Genomic DNA, 17,440 nt, shown 5'->3' with positions numbered 1-17,440 from the left:
AGTTTACATGATAGCTCTGAGCTGGAGAAATGGATTTGGGAGTCAATGAAGGATGATGGCATTTAAAGCCATGAAAGCGGATGAAATTACCAAAGTGTCAGTGTAGGTAGAGAAGAGGTCTACACCCCGTGCTCTGGGAGCTCTGTCATATATTGAAATTGTTACTGCATTTTTGCACCTGCATATACTAAAGACATTTCAAACTAACTCTATCTCAAATTCAATTGCCCCTCCTCTTTAGTTCTTCAGTTCTATGTACAGAACCACCATTTTGGTAGAATAGCAAGTATCACTTTGAGCTTCCTGGTGGCCAAAGAATGAATACCACTTGTCAAATTCTCAGACGTCTTGTTGCCATTGTTACTTCCTTCTCTTTCTTGACAATAATAAGCCACTAGCTTTTCTAAAGATCCCCTCCCACCCATTTTTGCTCCTGTGGGTGTACATCACTGTGGCTTTCTTCCATCTGTCTGACCACATTGCTCATTAGGTAGAAATAAATTTCTAGGTTTAGATCTTTCAAATTATAATAGGGTGTACTAAGAGCTTTTGAAGTGGTTTGATATAAAATGCACACACACACACACACACACACACACACACACATCATGAGTTTGAGGCCTCACAATGCCAAGCTCTATTATTCAATTATTTACATGCTATTGTTGAGCAAAATATGATTGTTCTCCAAACAGTGCATGTTTACTGTTCTTTAAGAAAGTTTTTGCTTTCTCCATTTAATAAAAGTTCAGATGATATTACTGCGATTAGAATGCCTTTCTCTTCCTCTTTGTCTAGTTAGTCTTTGATTTGGTAACAGCTTCTTGTCCTTCAAAGCCATCTCAATTGTCATCTCCTCCAAAAAGTCTTCCCTGGTGCCCCAGGAAGGCTGTGGTTATGGAGCATTCTAGTTTTACCTGTATCATCTCATTTTGTCTGTAAATATCTATACATATGTGTCCATCATTAGATGGAAAGCTGCTTGGGAGCAATCAATCTCTCTCTCTTTTTTTAAAAAGTTTATTTATTTTGGGAGAGAGAGCTAGAGAGAGCACATGCACGTGCAAGCAGGGAAAAGGCAGGGAGAGAAGGAGAGAGAGAATCCCAAGTAGGCTCCAGGCTGTCAGCAGGCAGCCCCACCCAGGGCTCAATCTCATAGACTGTGAGATCATGACCTGAGCAGAATTCAAGAGCCTGAGGTTTAACTGACTGAGCTCCACAATTGACTGAGCATCCTGGCAATTGCTTTCTTTCTTTCTCTTTTTTTTAACCTTCTGATGTCCAACAAGTAGCACAGTGACTGGCACTAGTAATCAATTAGGAATTATAATTGATTGATTTGTAATCAATGAGTAATTGTGTAATGAGTAAGACAAAGGGTGTAAACCTGAGCAACTGAATTAATGTCCTTTGCAAACAAGAGAGCTTTAATTAGTACATGGAATGTTGGTTACCTGGAATTTAAATAAAAATTTGGAGAAATAAAAAAAATAATAAGCACCTGGAAAAATTAAGATTCTCTTTTTGTTGGGGGCGCCTGGGTGGCTCAGTAGGTTAAGCGTCCCACTTCGGCCCAGGTCATGATCTCACAGTTTGCGAGTTCGAGCCCCGTGTCAGGCTCTGTCCTGACAGCTTGGAACCTGGAACCTGCTTCGGATTCTGTGTTTCCCTCTCTCTCTGCCCCTCCCCAGCTCATGCTCGCACTCTGTCTCTGTCAAAAATAAATAAACTTAAAAAAAAAAAAAAGATTCTCTTTTTCTTGGGTGCACCTCTGAAGCTATATCATGTCAACTGTAAAACCTAAATCATTTCCCAGGTTTTAGGATCACCCAACACACTTATATTTGCAACTTTTGGTTGGCTCTGAAGATAAGGGACATTTTCATTATTTTTATAGCCAACTCATGTATGCTATCATGTTAATGGAAGGTTCTTTTAGGGATTGCACTTAGATCACTATTGCTTTTTAAACCATATTTTCTGCCACTCTACATTTGATTGTCTACCAGGTGCCAGGACTGTCTTAAATACTGTACTTATTTAAGCTTCAAGAGAGTCTTGTAATTTAGGTTTATTATTTTACATAGACAGGCCTTGTTATGGGTTGAATTGTGCCCTCCCCCATTCATATGGGAAGTCCTAACCCCCAGTACTCCAGAATGTGACTTTATTTGGAGATAGGGCCTTTGCAGGGGTAATCAAGTTCAAGTGAGGTTGTTAAGGTGGGCTTTGGTTCAATTTGACTGGTGTCCTTAAAAAATGGGGAAACTGACATATCCATAGAGGGAAGACAACGTGAAGAGACACAGGGAGATGTCCATCTACACGCCAAGGAAACAGATGGGGAACAGAGCCTGTTTTCACAGCCCTCAGAAGGAACCAGCCCTGCTGACACCCTGACCCTGGACTTTTGGCTTTCAGAATTTGCACGACAAATTTTTGTCCCATAAGCCACCTGGTCTGTGGTACTTTGTTGCGGCAGCCCTGGCAAACGAATACAGACACATCGTTTGGTTTTTCAATGGCAAAAAAAAAAAAAAAAAAAAAAAAAAAAAAAATGTAGACCAATACCAGGATTGACTGGTTGCCAAGAGTTTTCCTTTTATTTTGAAGTATACTCTTTGACATCTCAAACTTTGGCTGACGGGTGCAAAGTGTGTAAACCTGACCTACTGAATTTCCTTTAATAGAGTCACTTGGGATCATTTGATCATTAGTTTAACTAAATTCCTTCTTTGCAGTTCTTTAAATATTTATTTTATTCTGTACTACCTCTACGGGTAGTGAAGCCGATAAATGTGTTCCTTGCTGTGATAAGTACTATTCCTTCTATGTGCACCTGCTTAGTGCATGAAAAACAATACAGAAAGGGCACATTTAGAGAACACGTGAATAATCTCATGGTGTTAAATTCAGTCTGTATGCTGATGGCTCCTGAATTGAAATCTTCAGCTTGGGCTTTTCCTCTGGACTCCAGGATTGTTTATCAAACTGTCCACTGACATTTTTGCCCGATGCCTAATAGCATCTCCAGTTGAACCTACTCCAAAATAAGCTTCTAAACCTCCATCACCACCACCACCACCTGCCCCCAACCCACTTTCCTCACAATGTCCCCCACGGGAGGTAATTCTATGCTTCCAGACGCTTCTGCCAAACATTTCGGCATTATCTTTCGTTTTGCTCTCTGACACGTCGGATTTCGTTGGTCTGGGAAGCCTGTTGATTCTTCCTTTTAAGATTTACCAAGAATTCCACCACTTTAACCATCACTTCTGCTCCGATTCTGACCCAAACTTCCATCATCTCTTGTCTGGGTTATTGCAGGAGGCTCCTAACTCTTGTTCCTGTTCCTGCCATGAAATAACTAGAGTGAAGCAATAAAGAAAGGATGCCTGTGGAGGTGGGGGAGGGGATGGGATGGGTGAAATAGGTGATGTGGATTAAGGAGGGCACTTGTGATGAGCACTGGGGGTGGTATGGAAGTGCTGAATCACTATATTGTACACCTGAAACTAACAGTACACTGTATGTTAACTAATTGAATTTTAAATTAAAAGAAAAAAAAGTATGTCTGATTGCATTGACGCTACTCAAAAACTTCCACTGGTTTCTGAACTCATTCAGAGGGAAAGGCTAAAGTTCTTACCATGATCTGTAACATCCTGCATGTTATGGCCCCTATCACGTCTCTTACAGTTTCTACTATTCTCTCCCTCGGTCTACTCTGGCCTTAGTAGACTACCTTCTTGCTATTTCTGAAACAAGCCACACACACCGTTTCCCCCAAACCTTTCTGCTTACAGGGGTCCTCTCACCCCAGATAACTGTATAATTATTTCACTTCATTCAAGTCCTTACTAAAAAGTCACCTCCACCCTGGCTTTCTTAACCCCTTTAGCGCTTATCAATGTTTAACACGTGACATATTTTACTTATTTATCTCACATATCACCGATCAGATTCCTCAATTAGAATGTAATTCCAAGGGATGGGTTTCCTTTTCTCCTTTTATTGTGTCATAGTAAAAGGGCCCGATCAATTTTGGCTATATAGCACTAATTTGTCCCAGTTAGAGAGACTACTTTAAAATCTTATTATCTTTTACCTTCTGGATTGGTAATAATGCTCTGAGAATGTGCTCCTCCATAATTTGAACCTCCACATTTCTAGGCTTTCTGCTTTGCATGTCAGGAAGCTTGTTCCCAATCTCTCCCGTGATATTCCACTTCCCCATTGCAAACACATTTTGGAACACCTTTGTGTAAATTTTAAAACATTTACCAGTTCCTGGAAGCTATATTATGGGAAGTATGAAATTATTCATAAACTCACTTGATTTTAATTTTTTGAGGCACGAGCTTCTTGAACAAACTGTTTTCTTAACAATTTAGCCACACCAGAGGTTGTAGAACCAGCATTTGATGGTGGCAGAAATTATGAAATAACAAAGAATGAATGAATGAATGAATGAATGAATGAATGAAATGTCTATCTTTCCTTTCATACACATACCTGACTGTGAGCTTCTCAGGTCTTGGACATAATAGGGATTCTCTTATTTATCTTTGATCCTATTATCTGACCCCTAAAATGCATTCAGTATTTGAAAGCATGAAGGGCTTCTCTTCGTTCACCGTGCTTTTTATGCCTTGGTCCTCCCATGTTTCAGCCACTATCATTATATCGGAGCCAGTTTATGTAGCTCCCTGGATTTGCTTTGCCATCGTTTTCTGTGTAATGCTTTGATTACCATCTAGAACATTACTGCACTGCAACAGCCTCCTTCCAGGTTACAGAAGGGAGACTTACTGAACTCTGAGGCAGCCTTGGTGGTAATGGCCTTGATGTTGTGAGGCTGTTTGCTCTAGGTCCCCTATGCTGCTTTGGGATATAACTTAATAATGTCTTGCTTCATGCCTTGAATCCCCAGCTTTTTTTAGGGGAGGCAGGATTCAAAAGTATGGGGGAGGTGGGGTGGGGACAGGGGTGGTTCATATCTCCTGCAATAACCTTTGATTGACGGGAACGAGGAACTCCGGTGTTCTTCCTTCCTCTGTTCCAAAACACTGTCGTCTCCCAAGTCCTCCATGGAGACATCAGGTGAGACCGAACAGCCAGCACTCTTTCTTGTACCTCTGTGGCCAGCTCAGTAGTTCATCTTCTTGATTTTTTGCTACCTCTTTCCCTACTTCATTTCCCCTTTCCCCTCGCTCTTGCTTCGCTGGGGTTATATTCTCCAAGGAATTCCTGTTATATAGGCCTTTATCTCGGGTCCTGTGTTCTTGGAAACCTGGATTAGAATATCATCGACTGTCCCTCCAGGCCTATGACACTGTAAAGCTTTTTACGTGCCTAGTTTTCTTGTATGTGCTTTTATGTATTTTTCATGTGTTCTTTCCACTTTCCTCTTTTGTGCAATTTATTTATTTTATTTTTTAATTTTTTTTTTATGTTTGATTTAGTTTTGAGAGGGAGAGAGACAGAGCACAAGTGGGGGAGGGTCAGAGAGAGGGAGACACAGAATCCTAAGCAGGCTCCAGGCTCTGAGCTGTCGGCACAGAGCCCGATACGGGGCTCGAACTCGCGAGTTGTGAGATCATGACCTGAGCTGAAGTCGGATGCTTAACCGACTGAACCACCCAGGCGTCCCTCTTTTGTGCAATTTAACTGAAAACAAGTTCTGTCCTTAACACTCTCAAGAGTTTAGATAATAATAGCCACCTGTGCACCAAGTCCCTTTACAACCATTTTTACCTCACAACAATCCTGTGTAGGTACGATTATTGTTGCCTTTTTACAGAATGGGAAACTAAGGCTAAGATGTTTAGAAACTTGGCCAAAGTCACACAATTGCTGTGTGAACGCTAGAATCTGTATCTTAAAGACACCATTCCTCAAATAAACCTCCAGCAAGGACCGGGCTTACAGGAACCGAGATATAGGAGCTCATGAAGGGTTTAAATTCCAAATGGCTGGACTTTTATGGCCATGTTGGTATACACTCAAACTTAACACCTTGCTTAACCTTGCAGTATCTGGATGGAATTTCCACAAAAGAAGAGTGAGGTGGGTAACCCTTTACAACTTTAAAAAGAAGTCTATTTTTCTCCTTCTTGTTCATGCATGTTCTATGGCATCTTTTCCAAAAATAGACACATTTGTATACTTTGAAAATGAGGGGAGGTAATGCCCTCTTAGATAATCTCTTCAAGTGTTTTTAAGAACCCCTAAGCGACTTTGTACCTCATAACTCACAGATGTTATAAATATTTGATTGGTGCTTTGGACCCATGGAACCACACTGTGCCCAAAACACATACTTTTCTGTCCTAAGCTTTCGTTCTAGAACAAACAGTTGGTCTTAGTGTGATTTAAGATTAGGTTAGTAGGCATCTGAACTTAGAAGCATACTCAAAAGTTTTTCCATCCCATCAATCACTTTTCTAGTCTCTTGCTGTCAAGAGTATAGGCATATCATGTTTTACCTGTTGCATAATTTGCCTTTCATCTTCAGAATTATCATTACCGTCCAAGGACTCCTCCGTGTGCAAATGACATGGTGCTCATTTTCTCATCATTTTCGGTTATGAACATGTCTACTTTTGTCTTCTTCACAGTTTGATTCCTCTTTTTTAGGACGTAACAGAGATTATGCGATCGATAGTATTCATGGACCAGATTAAGCAGTAACAGAGCAAACACCCTTTTTAATAATAGAAATGACTCCATAAGCCCACTGATAAGCTTTGGCAAAACTGACTTGCTTTTGCTCTGTTGGGTGGCTTTTTAAAAACTATGTTAATATGCCGAAACTCTTAAGAGTTTTTGGTTTTGGCCTGTGGATGCAAGATACCTTTTAAAAGACTTTCTTCCTCCATGCGCCAAGAAAGATGCAGTGAGGAAGTTTACCAACTTCACTTAGTTGGTTGAAGAATCTTCCATGCCTTATTGGCTTTAGGGAGAAAGAATCTTGCAAATGAGTTATTCCACTATGTCACTTTTCTTCTTAGTATGTGGCTTTAATTCATTCAACAATTAGAAAACCATATTTATATGCAGAAGCTTCACTCTTTGGATCCTGGGGCCACCATATACGTAGTTACCACCTTAGAGATGTTTCTAAAGGTCTCAGGACCTGAATTCCCTTGCAAGCTTGGGTGGGGAGTTAGTGGGAAAACAGAAAGTTGGTTGGTGCGCAACAGGGCTTCCAAAGGAAGTTCTTTGCATTTGTCCGAGGGGCTTAACTGTAATTTGCAAAAGAAGCGGGGTCTCGGATGACGCTCCGTCAGCCGCCAATATTCCAGGGTCGCGGAGTCAAGCCAAGAAATCTAACTCGCAAGTCGCTCTGTTGGGGAAAGGCGTACTGGAGAAGCTCCGCGGGCGCGCAGGGCGCAGGAGGAAGCCCCTCTCAGTTACCGCGCACCGGAATTCCCCACGCCCCTACCTCCACCCCAGCTCCCGCTCCACGCCCACCCACAGCCTGCCGCGCCCGCCCGCGCGGTGACGTCATCGCCTGGCAGCCGGCCGCCTGGACGCACCGCCCACGGAGTGGGAGCCGGAAGCCAAGCTAGCTTCGGCGCGCTGGCGTCCCGGAACCGCGGGAGCCTGAGAGCTCGCGCACCTGGGGAAAAGGCGGTGGGAGACAGCGGGCATGCGCGAGGCTGCCTGGCGGCGCAGGCGCGCTTCTGGCTTCGCTCCCGGGACGAGATCCGGTTCTCCGGGTTGGAGCGGGTGGGGAGTCGTGGGCCGTCCTGGCAGCCGGGGAGAAGGGGGAGAAGAAGGAGATGGGGACGGAGCCCGACGCTTGGGAAGGGCTGGTTTGCTTCTGGGATGGGAGGGGCCGGCTGGACGGATCTTGCGTCTGTGCTGGGCGCGCCCCACGGAGTTAAGGCTTTTTTTTTTTTTTTTTTTTTTTTGTCGGAAGATGAACTCAAACCACCACGCAGGCAAAGAGCGATGAGCTTATCCTAAATTAGGAACACGCTCAGAACACACGCCCAGAGCCTGGTGCCAGTTCTCCCTGAGGGATGAAAACGTACGCGCGCAAAGGCAGACCTGTTATTTCACTCTTCTCCCGCCACCAGCAGTCCTGTGGGGCTGGCATTATGACATGGTCCCTAATTTTCCCTTCCGAAAACCGAGGCCAGAGTAATTTTTCTACGGGTTACACAGCTGAAAAGTGGTGGAGTTGCCGTTTCCACGAGGTTTGTCTGATAAAAAGCTCAGTGCTCCCCATCAGATGCTTGAAGTCACGAATGGGTGAAAATTAGACAGTAAAGACACTCTGTAAATGAATGGAAAGTCAAAAAGTTTGAACGTTAAAAACCGGGCTGCAGGAGTCAGGCAGGCGGAAAGGAGAAATGTCTGTGTCCAAGTAGATTTTGAATGTGCTTTGGCAAGAGGAAAGAGAAGAAAGTTTGTGGGAGGCAAGGAAAAGGAAGGTAAAGGGTTGGAGGTGAGACAGGAAGTCTGAGATAAAAGGGAAGTGATTGTTTTAACGGGAACCTGGTGTTTCTGCTCAGCTTGCAAATAGAAGCATCTGTATGTAATTCTACAGATTGGCTTCTCTTCCAAAGCAATGGATTTTCTCTTTTCTGCACTTAGGTTTTTGCTAGATGCACAGTGACGCTATACCTCTGTTTCACAAGAGGATGCATTCTGGTCACTCTAATAGTCAGACACTTCAGAACCCTTGACAAAGATGATATGAGATTATTTATTGCTGAACCCTGGCCTGAGACAGGTCTTTTCAGCGTTGGCAAGTATCTCCCTATCTCCTTTTTGGCTCCAGTGGTGAGAGGCATAAACAGTTAATCATAACCTCAAATCCAGTGCCCTTTCAGTGCCAACATCTATCTTTGAAAGGAAGGAGGGGTGCCTGGCTGGTTCAGTCTTTGGAGCATGTAACTCTTGATCTCTGGATGGTGAGTTCAAGCAAGCCCCAGGTCCTAGGGTGTGGAGCCTACTTGAAAGAGAAAGAAAGAAAAAGAAAGAAAGAAAGAAACCCCCACATATCTTTGTTTAAAGAAGGTTGGCGTGGGTGATTTGTTAATTTGTTTGTGGTTTTATACTGCAATTATTGCTATAATACAGCTTGCTCTACCCAATTTAGCAACTGATTAAGTGCTACCTTGTATTAGTCTCTAATTATTTAATGGGTGTAAATTTTATCTCCTAAGCAAGATCATAAGATTTCCCAGGCAGGGACTGTGTTGTTTCTTATATCCCTGAGTACTGACTTAATAGACTTTTTTCTGTCTCTTATTCCTCCTGAATCCCAACTACTCAGTACCCTGCCTGGCACATACTAGGCATTCAGTAAATATTGAATGAATGAAATGTTGCCTTCTGGAGAGCAGAAAACAAGACTGTTATTTATATTTTTCTAGTCTCCCGGCAGAATTCTCTCCTTTTGGTAGACACTCAGCAAATGTGTGACTTGATTGCTGTGCCTTTCAGCAGGGGAAATATAATCTCCCTGTTGCCCTATGAAGAATTGCCACCTAAAACACTATGTTCCCAAGAAGTCTGTCAAGAAATAATTGTTGATAGATTGATTAGCTTCAAAGAAATTCTTGATTCTTTTCTGAAGAGTGCATCTGCCCTTCCACAGTGAATGATAATCATGGTTATATTGGCTACATTGCCTAAGAAATTCTTTGGGAGATTGTGTAATTTGAGCAGCTTTTTGACTTAAGAAAACAAACCAACCAATAAAAACCAAAATCGAAGCCCTAACCCAACAATGAAAACCCAATACGAAACAGGACCTTTATGCTTAAGAACCGTACCTGAAAATTTTAAATAACTTTTTGCTCTTGGGAAAGAGAATGCGTGTGTGTGTGTGTGTGTGTGTGTAGGCGCGCTCTGCTTGGTTTCAGGTAGGTAAAGCCAAGTCTGAACAACCGTTCTGTAAACTTATTAAACTGACAGCAAAGAATCCTTGTTAGTGAGGTGGGAGTAGCGAGGTGGTGATTCAGGAAATGTTTGAACATAGGAAAGTCAGGGGCAACAGCAAATCCATTTCAGTATTTCCTTTCGGGGGTGCTAAATCTGGCCCTGTCTCCCATTTATCAGCTGTGGGACCTGGGGATAACATCTCTGGGCTGGGGTTGCCTCATTTGTACAATGGGGATGATAACGATACCACTATATAACTTTTAGAGTTACAATGTGTAAATTTGCAAAGCCTTTCGAGCACTGCCTGGCACATGGGCTTGTAGCAAGCGCTTTAGGTAAATAAAACACTACGCTATGCTAACCTCCACTTCCACATTGCTAGCTTCTTGTAAGCCCCACCTATACTGAAATTCTAGAGACGCCGCTGTTTCTGATTACAAGGTTTTTTCGACCCATGCAATTATTTTTGTTGCCGTCTACATGCCTATAACTCGCCCAAACAATTTGGGAAGTCAGTACTCTTTTGTCCCGCCTCTTTGGTCCCCCCCACCTCCTGTCTGGGCGGGGCCGTGAGTGGGGGAGGGGTCATGCCCGTCTTCCTACCCTCAAACTAAGCTGCTCAGCGAAAGCGTTAACTGCCTCCCCGCCGCACTCCGGTCCTCCTGGGAACGCCCCTGGAGGCGGGGCTGTGGCGCCGCGCAGGCGCAGTACAGCAGCGCCGCGCCTGCGCCGTGGAGGGGCTGAAGGAGGCGGGGGATTGGTATGCTGCGTGCGAGTGTGTGAGGGAGGAGGCGTCGGGGCCGAGCGTGGTACTACGACGGGCGCGGGCCGGAGAGGGCGGGGGGATGCGCCGCGGCGGCGGTGGCGCGGGCGCTGGGGCTGGTGTTGAGAGGCGCCAGAGCAGCGGATCCCGGTCTCGCCGCCGCAGGAGCGCGGGTGTCGCGCGCGGCCTGAAGACACCGTACCTTTCTAGAAGCCCCTCACCTTTTTTTTTTTTTTTTTTTTTTTAAATAACCGGAACCAATGAACGCAGCCGGGACCCGAGCTCCGGAGGCCGCCGGTGCCGAGGGGACCAGGCTGGCGCCCGGCAGGAGCTCGCGTCCGAGGCGGCGGGGGCGGCCCGAGGAGTCGCCGGCGGCGGCTGCAGCGCCTGGCGGAGCGGACGAGTGGTCGGCGGCCGTAGCGCCGCTGCGCTTTCCCCCTGCTCCTCCTCCGCGCCCTCATCCTGCCGCGACGCCCGGCCCGGCCTCGGGCAGGCTGCGGCGGTGGCATTGGGCTGCGCTACTGGTGCTTGGGCTGCTGGTGGCCGGCGCGGCGGATGGATGCGAGCTGGTGTCCAGGCACCTCGGCGGGCGGCGGGCCTCGGGCTCTGCCGCCGCAGCCGCCTCCTCTCCCGCTGCGGCGGCGGGCGACAGTCCGGCGCTCATGACAGGTGAGGGCCCGGGGGGGTGGGGGGCGGCGGGCGGGACGAGTCCGGCTGCGGAGGGACCCCCATCCCCGGGAGGGGCCCCTGCCGGGACCCCGCTATTTGACGGCCACGGGGCGATGCAGAGCGTGGCGCCCAGACGCCCGCGCCTTGGCCGCTGCTTCGTCGCGGTCCCCTACAGTCCGGACGCCTTCCCCCCCCCCCCCGCCGACACCCCGCCCTCGACAGAGCCTCTCGACGGCACTCGCTTCCCCGCCCTACAGTCGGGTTCCCCGGTGTTCCACGCTGAGCAATGCGGCGGTTTCTCTTCCGTGCTGCAGGAGAGCCAGCAGGGTCTGCAGGGTACTGGGCTGAATTTTTTTTTTTTTTTTTTTAAGCTGCTAGAAAAAGTCGGCAGCAGCAATGCGGTATTGAGTCGGCCTACGGTGCTGCTTTTGCAAAGGCAGCTGGCAGCGAGTCTCACAGGTTCAAAGCCCCGCTGAGCCTAGTGTCCCGGGGGAGGCTGCTAAAGAGGATTCTTTGAGAGCCATAATACCTAGTGGTATGAGTGGTTCCGTATTAGTATGCGGAAACCTCTAAGTCTCATGTGTGTTTTTTGAAGGGTGGGAGGAACGTTTTAAAGGATGGGAAATATTTGCTGGTGGGAGCATCACTGGGTGACAAAGGGTGCCAGCAGAAAGCTCTTCAGGTAACCAGAAACATACTTAAAATTTATCAAGTGCGGCGTATTCGGGGCTTGTATTTGAGCAAAAACAGTTCTGATTGAGTGCATCAGCACCTTTGTAATACAGAACGTTCTCGAAATTACTGAAAACTTGCGAACGTGTTGGGTAAGGATAGGTAGAAAATAGGATCGTTTTAAAGCTTTCCAGTGGCATGTACAAGTGGTCTGCATGGTTTAGGTAATGATGTAGGGATCTTGAGATGATTTCTTTTGGAAAAGTAGTGGAGCCGAAGTAATGTTTATTTATTTATTTATTGTACTTTATTTTTAAAAGTAATCCGCAGCTTTTCTGCATTGAATGCAAGACTAAAAAGGAAAAAGTAAAGTGGAACAAGATGACCCATCATTAATTTAACCAAAGTGATAGTCCAGCAGGCGTCTGAAAGTTACTAACAGCTGCTCTGAGAAGTGCTCAAGAGCTATATTCTTTGGAGCAAAGCAGCTATTCTCTGCGTTCTATGACAGGGTGTTTGCTATTTTAGAGAGGAGGGTGTTGGTAAGCTCCGTTAAGTGCTTTGTAGTTGTATGGAACATAATGAGCAGAATATTTAACTTGGTTTACCCTGAGACCTAGCAAGCTCCTCTAAAGGAAACTGGAAACCTCAAACCTATCACTGGGTAATTTGGAGAAAATGATTACAGAGTGCTCAGTATTAGGACCGTGATATGGTTTGGGAGGATGTTTGGAATAACCTGAGGCTTGAATAGTCTTTATTCTCGAGATACAGATGTGGCAGATAAAAATGAAGAACAGTGATTATTAGGAAAGTAGCCAGATAAAACTATAACCGTGAAGGTTAAAGAAAGTAGGGAGATAAAACTGATTCTGAAGGTTTAACGCCTCATGCAGTAAGGGAGGGAGCAGAAATATTGGGGCTTCTAGAAGGTATAGCAGTGTGATGCTTGGTTTCTTGAGCAGAAGGGTTTGTTTAATAAATAATTGGCTAATGTTTTTATCAATATGTAATTGGTAGAAGGGCATATAATTCAGAAAATTTAGTATTTTTTAACCAGTAACAGTATAATGTACAATTATATCATACATAAAGTATAATGTAGATTATATCAAGGAAATTACTGCAGATGGAATTTTATTTTAATTAGCTGTTTATAATCCTTTTTGAAGATTTAAATTTTTCTGAGTTGTTTATGGCATTGTGAAAAAGGAAAGGTGATTCTTATTGGATAAAAAGTCTGGCAGATCACACAAAATGAGTTTGTGCTGTGGTGCTTTAAAATAAGTTTACAAAAATAGTATTAATTATGGAGTTTATTTTTAATGTTCTTTTCCTTTGTTGGAGTATTGATTTTTAACAAGTTAAACATTTCCATTTAAAGTTTAAAATAATCAGACTACACAATGTGCAAGTTAAATTGTGGTCATTAGTTTATTTAAATATAGTCAACAGCACTGGTATCTGGAAAGTGGTAAATTGAAAGTCTGTAATAAAGTTGAAGCATATTGAAAATTTCTCTGAACTACGTATATGCTCTCTATAGGGCTCCTTCCTATTCTTCTGATTATATGAATAACACTTTCGTTTATGGTTTCCACTTGTAAATATTGTGCTAGACCCAGAACATAATCGATTGTTGCTGATGTACACTTTAGGAAGTGGAATCATAGCCTGTACTTAAAAATTACTGTTAACTACATTCTGGGTAGTGTTAATGGAGAGAAAAGGGGTAGAGAGCATTAGTAATAAAACGTAGCTACATGTGAATTTTGAAAGTGGACAATTCTTGAAAGAATTCTGAGAGAAGAATTGTTCTCTGGCTCTGTATTAAAATTGTCATTTAACTGTGAGTTTTCTTAATAGCTCTGAAAATGACAGTCCAAATCACATCTTCTCTTTTCCGCTACAGTTTGGTTCTTTAGGGACGTTGTAAGAGTTTGCCTCTTACTAATAAAATGTAGAAAGCATTTTTTTCCACTGATGTTTCCCTCTCAGTTTTATTTTTGAGGTTTAGTGTATCCTAAGAATAAATTACCTTTAAGACATCTATTGCATATTTCGCTTTGAGCAAGCAAGTGTTCTTACAGAGACTGAGAAATCATCAAAATAAACAGACTTACCATCATAATGAATATCCGTTTGTGTTTTTCTTTTGTATATAACATTTTCAGGATTTTGCAAAAATGTTTGGATGAGGTGAAACCAATATTTATACTATTGTGAAATAAAGGTTATATATGGGGATATAGGGCCCTTGCTTTGTAAGTGATTGAAATTTAAAGCAGGTTAGGGCTTGGTGACTAAGAGTTTGTTGATTACCATCTAAGGCAGTGCTTTAATAATTCAAAACATTATTTTTTTTCTTTTTTGCGTAACACATTTAGAATCAATGAATTGATCCCAGTAGAGAATAATTGATCTCATCTGGATATGGTCTCTGAGAAATAGTTTATGAAAGGCAAGAAATACACTCAAATGTGTCATGTATATATGTGTGTGTGTATACATACACGCACACACGTATGTACATATATTTACATATATGTATATATTTACACACACATATATGTATATGGAACACAGTTTTTTATTCTGGCAAAATATACAGAATTCAGTTGACCCTTGAGCAGCAGGGTTAGGAGTGCTGATGTCTACAGTTAAAAATCCTAGTATAATTTTTGACTCCTCCAAAACTTAGCTACTAAAGCCTACTGTTGACTGGAAGCCTAATGTAAACAATTAACACATATTTCATGTTTTGTATTATGTACTGATTCTTAAAGTAAGTTAGAGAAAAGAAAGTGTAATTAATAAAATCATAAGAGAAAATACATTTACAATGCTGTACTGTATTTATAAAAAAAAAAAAATCTGTATATAAGTGGATCCACAAAGTTTAAACCGACAGAGCTTAAGGGTCAACTGTAATTGACACATTTAAAACATATTTTCTTATATGTAGTTACTTGTTTCAGAATTAAAAAAATTTTTTTTTAATGTTTTGTTTATTTTTTGAGACAGAGAGAGACATAGTGTGAGCAGGGGAGGGGTAGAGAGAGAGCGAGGCACAGAATCCAAAGCAGGCTCCAGGCTCTGAGCTGTCAGCACAGAGCCTGATGCGGGGCTGGAACTCACAGACCGCAAGATCATAACCTGAGCTGAAGTCGGACGCTTACCAGACTGAGCCACTCAGGCGCCCCAGTTTCAGAATTTTTTAAAACAAATTTTAGTTTTGGAAATATTTGTTTCTGTCGTTTTCTAAAGATGAGTTAATGCCACTTTCTTCAGTGCCTGTATAAAGGTTTACTTAACTATAATACTTGTCAGTAGTTTGGTATGTTATTAGGAATGTAAAGCACATTTTAAAATGTTTCTTGGAAGTATTAAAATTTCAGTGAAAACTTAAAGTATTCTTAATTGGAAGGGATACGATTTAGAAAGCGCCACTTTACTCAGTGTTAAACACATCTATGTAGTGGGGCTTTCATTAATTTAGATGAAAGTACTTTACATAAATATGATTATCATTGTAAAATCTTAAGGTTCACTTTTAAGTATCTCACCTTGAATGCCTAACATTTACGTACCAAATGTCACCTTTTTCTTTTTTTCTTTTTACTTTTTTTTATTGGTATTGGCTTGAATATAGTTATGTACATGTTGCTTTGAGGAGTGTTATTTACAATGAATTTATAGTGCTAATGTTTACATTGTGACAGTGGTTAAACTTACAGTGTAGTTTACATAGTACTAGAAAATATTGTTCCTCTTTTTGTGAAATTGCTCTTTCCGAATTTAGCTTATATTTAGCTTATGAAGCCACCTTTGGATGACTGGGTCTTCTGCTATATTTGCATTCTCTTTTGCCTTCCCAGGTAGTTCTCATTACTAGTCCTTTTCTTTATCAGTCTTTGGCCTTGCTGTAGGGGTTTTCCTTTCTTCTTTTCCTTTCTTTTCTTTTTGTTTTTGTTTTGTTCTCTAGCTAACTATAGGATTAAAGAATCTACTCATTTGTTTTTTGATATAGTCTATTCTGAACATTTAAGAATTAGTAATCTTACTGGTCCGGAAATATTGCATCCCTTGTACTTTTCTTGAGAATACCACGGCAGACCTGATTGGGCTCTTGAGGGAATCCCCTGCCTCGGGGTAACTTAGAGGACCAGTTGGAAAAATGGGTTTGGGATTTGGCGTAGCTTTAGCAATAGGAGTATCCACATAGGAATTCTTTAATTTGCTAAGGGCTTTCTTGGTTGGTGGTTGGATACATGCTAAAGTTTTTAGATTAATTTAGACTTCTGAGTAACTATTATCAAGCATTTTGGATATTGGCAATGCAGTGTAGAATACTTTAAAATGGTGGTTGGAGATCTGTATCTATGCATATGGTAGCTAAAGTATAAACTAGTTAAGCTAATGTTAAACAGTTAATGGTATGATTAGTAAGCCATTTTTGATATTCACTGGAATTTGGACCTTATGTTATTAAGATCTATCAGATTTTATCAGCCAAGCACTTATTAAGCACATGCAGAATACCGCATAATAGGAATGGGAAAGAATACAAACAAGAGTAGGACAATGAGTTGTGCCTATTGGGAATAATAGACATGTTTACTAAACTGTTACTAGTTGTCAGTATTGGGCTCAATGATTTGTATACATCATTATTTTTGATTCTGAGGTTAATCCTGTTGGAGATAACCTGCTACAATCTTCATATAAAAGATGAGGAAACCTATGGAGGATGATCTTAAGTAACTTGCCCAAGGTTATATTAATAAATAGCAGAGTCAGAGGTTGACCTGAGTTTCGTTGCTTTCAAAGTTTTGATTCTTAACTGGTATGTTATATGCATTCTTATACACACAACTAAATATAATAATGAGAGAGACTGTGATTAGTACCATAACAGACTGTAAAATGTTAGGGAAAGTAGGAGGGTAGAGTTTGAGTGGGACCTTGATAGCGACTTCTTGTGGCGATGAGTGAAAGAGCTTTCTGGAAGAAGGCATATGCAAGAATAAGGATTAAATTAATAGTTGTTGTTGTTTTTTTAAACGTTTATTTATTGCGACAGAGACAGAGCATGAACGGGGGAGAGTCAGAGAGAGAGGGAGACACAGAATCTGAAACAGGCTCCAGGCTCTGAGCTGTGAGCACAGAACCCGACGCGGGGCTTGAACTCACGGACTGCAAGATCATGACCCGAGCCGAAGTCGGACACTTAACCGACTGAGCCACCCAGGCGCCCCAGGATTAAATTAATAGTTTTATTTGGAGTTCAGCATAGGGTGTATGTACAGTAGTGGGAAATGCAAAGAGAAAGAAGATTTGGGCCAAATTATCAAGGGCTTTAATATTCCTTAGTTTATACCCTTTGTATTGAAATGCCAGCACATTTAAAACTGCAGTACTCAACCAGTTCAG

The 17,440-nt window shown here is 42.5% G+C and overlaps 1 protein-coding gene across 2 annotated transcripts in view; it reads left to right on the top strand.

The window, feature by feature from the left end:
* Window positions 1-10,762: 10,762 nt before the first annotated feature.
* STIM2 (stromal interaction molecule 2) overlaps window positions 10,763-17,440 on the top strand; it is a 152,156-nt gene continuing 145,478 nt past the window's right edge. The window contains exon 1 of one of the 2 annotated variants that reach the window (XM_030314070.2): window positions 10,763-11,335. In XM_030314070.2, coding sequence (XP_030169930.1) covers window positions 10,927-11,335 — 409 coding nt within the window. In that variant the 5' untranslated portion in view covers window positions 10,763-10,926. The remainder of the gene's footprint in view (window positions 11,336-17,440) is intronic. The other variant, XM_030314071.2, reaches the window with a different exon arrangement.

The sequence above is a fragment of the Lynx canadensis genome, chromosome B1, assembly GCF_007474595.2.
Source record: "Lynx canadensis isolate LIC74 chromosome B1, mLynCan4.pri.v2, whole genome shotgun sequence".
NCBI lineage: Eukaryota > Metazoa > Chordata > Mammalia > Carnivora > Felidae > Lynx > Lynx canadensis.
Note: the sequence above shows the minus strand (reverse complement) of the source record. Positions and strands in the feature narration are given on the sequence as shown.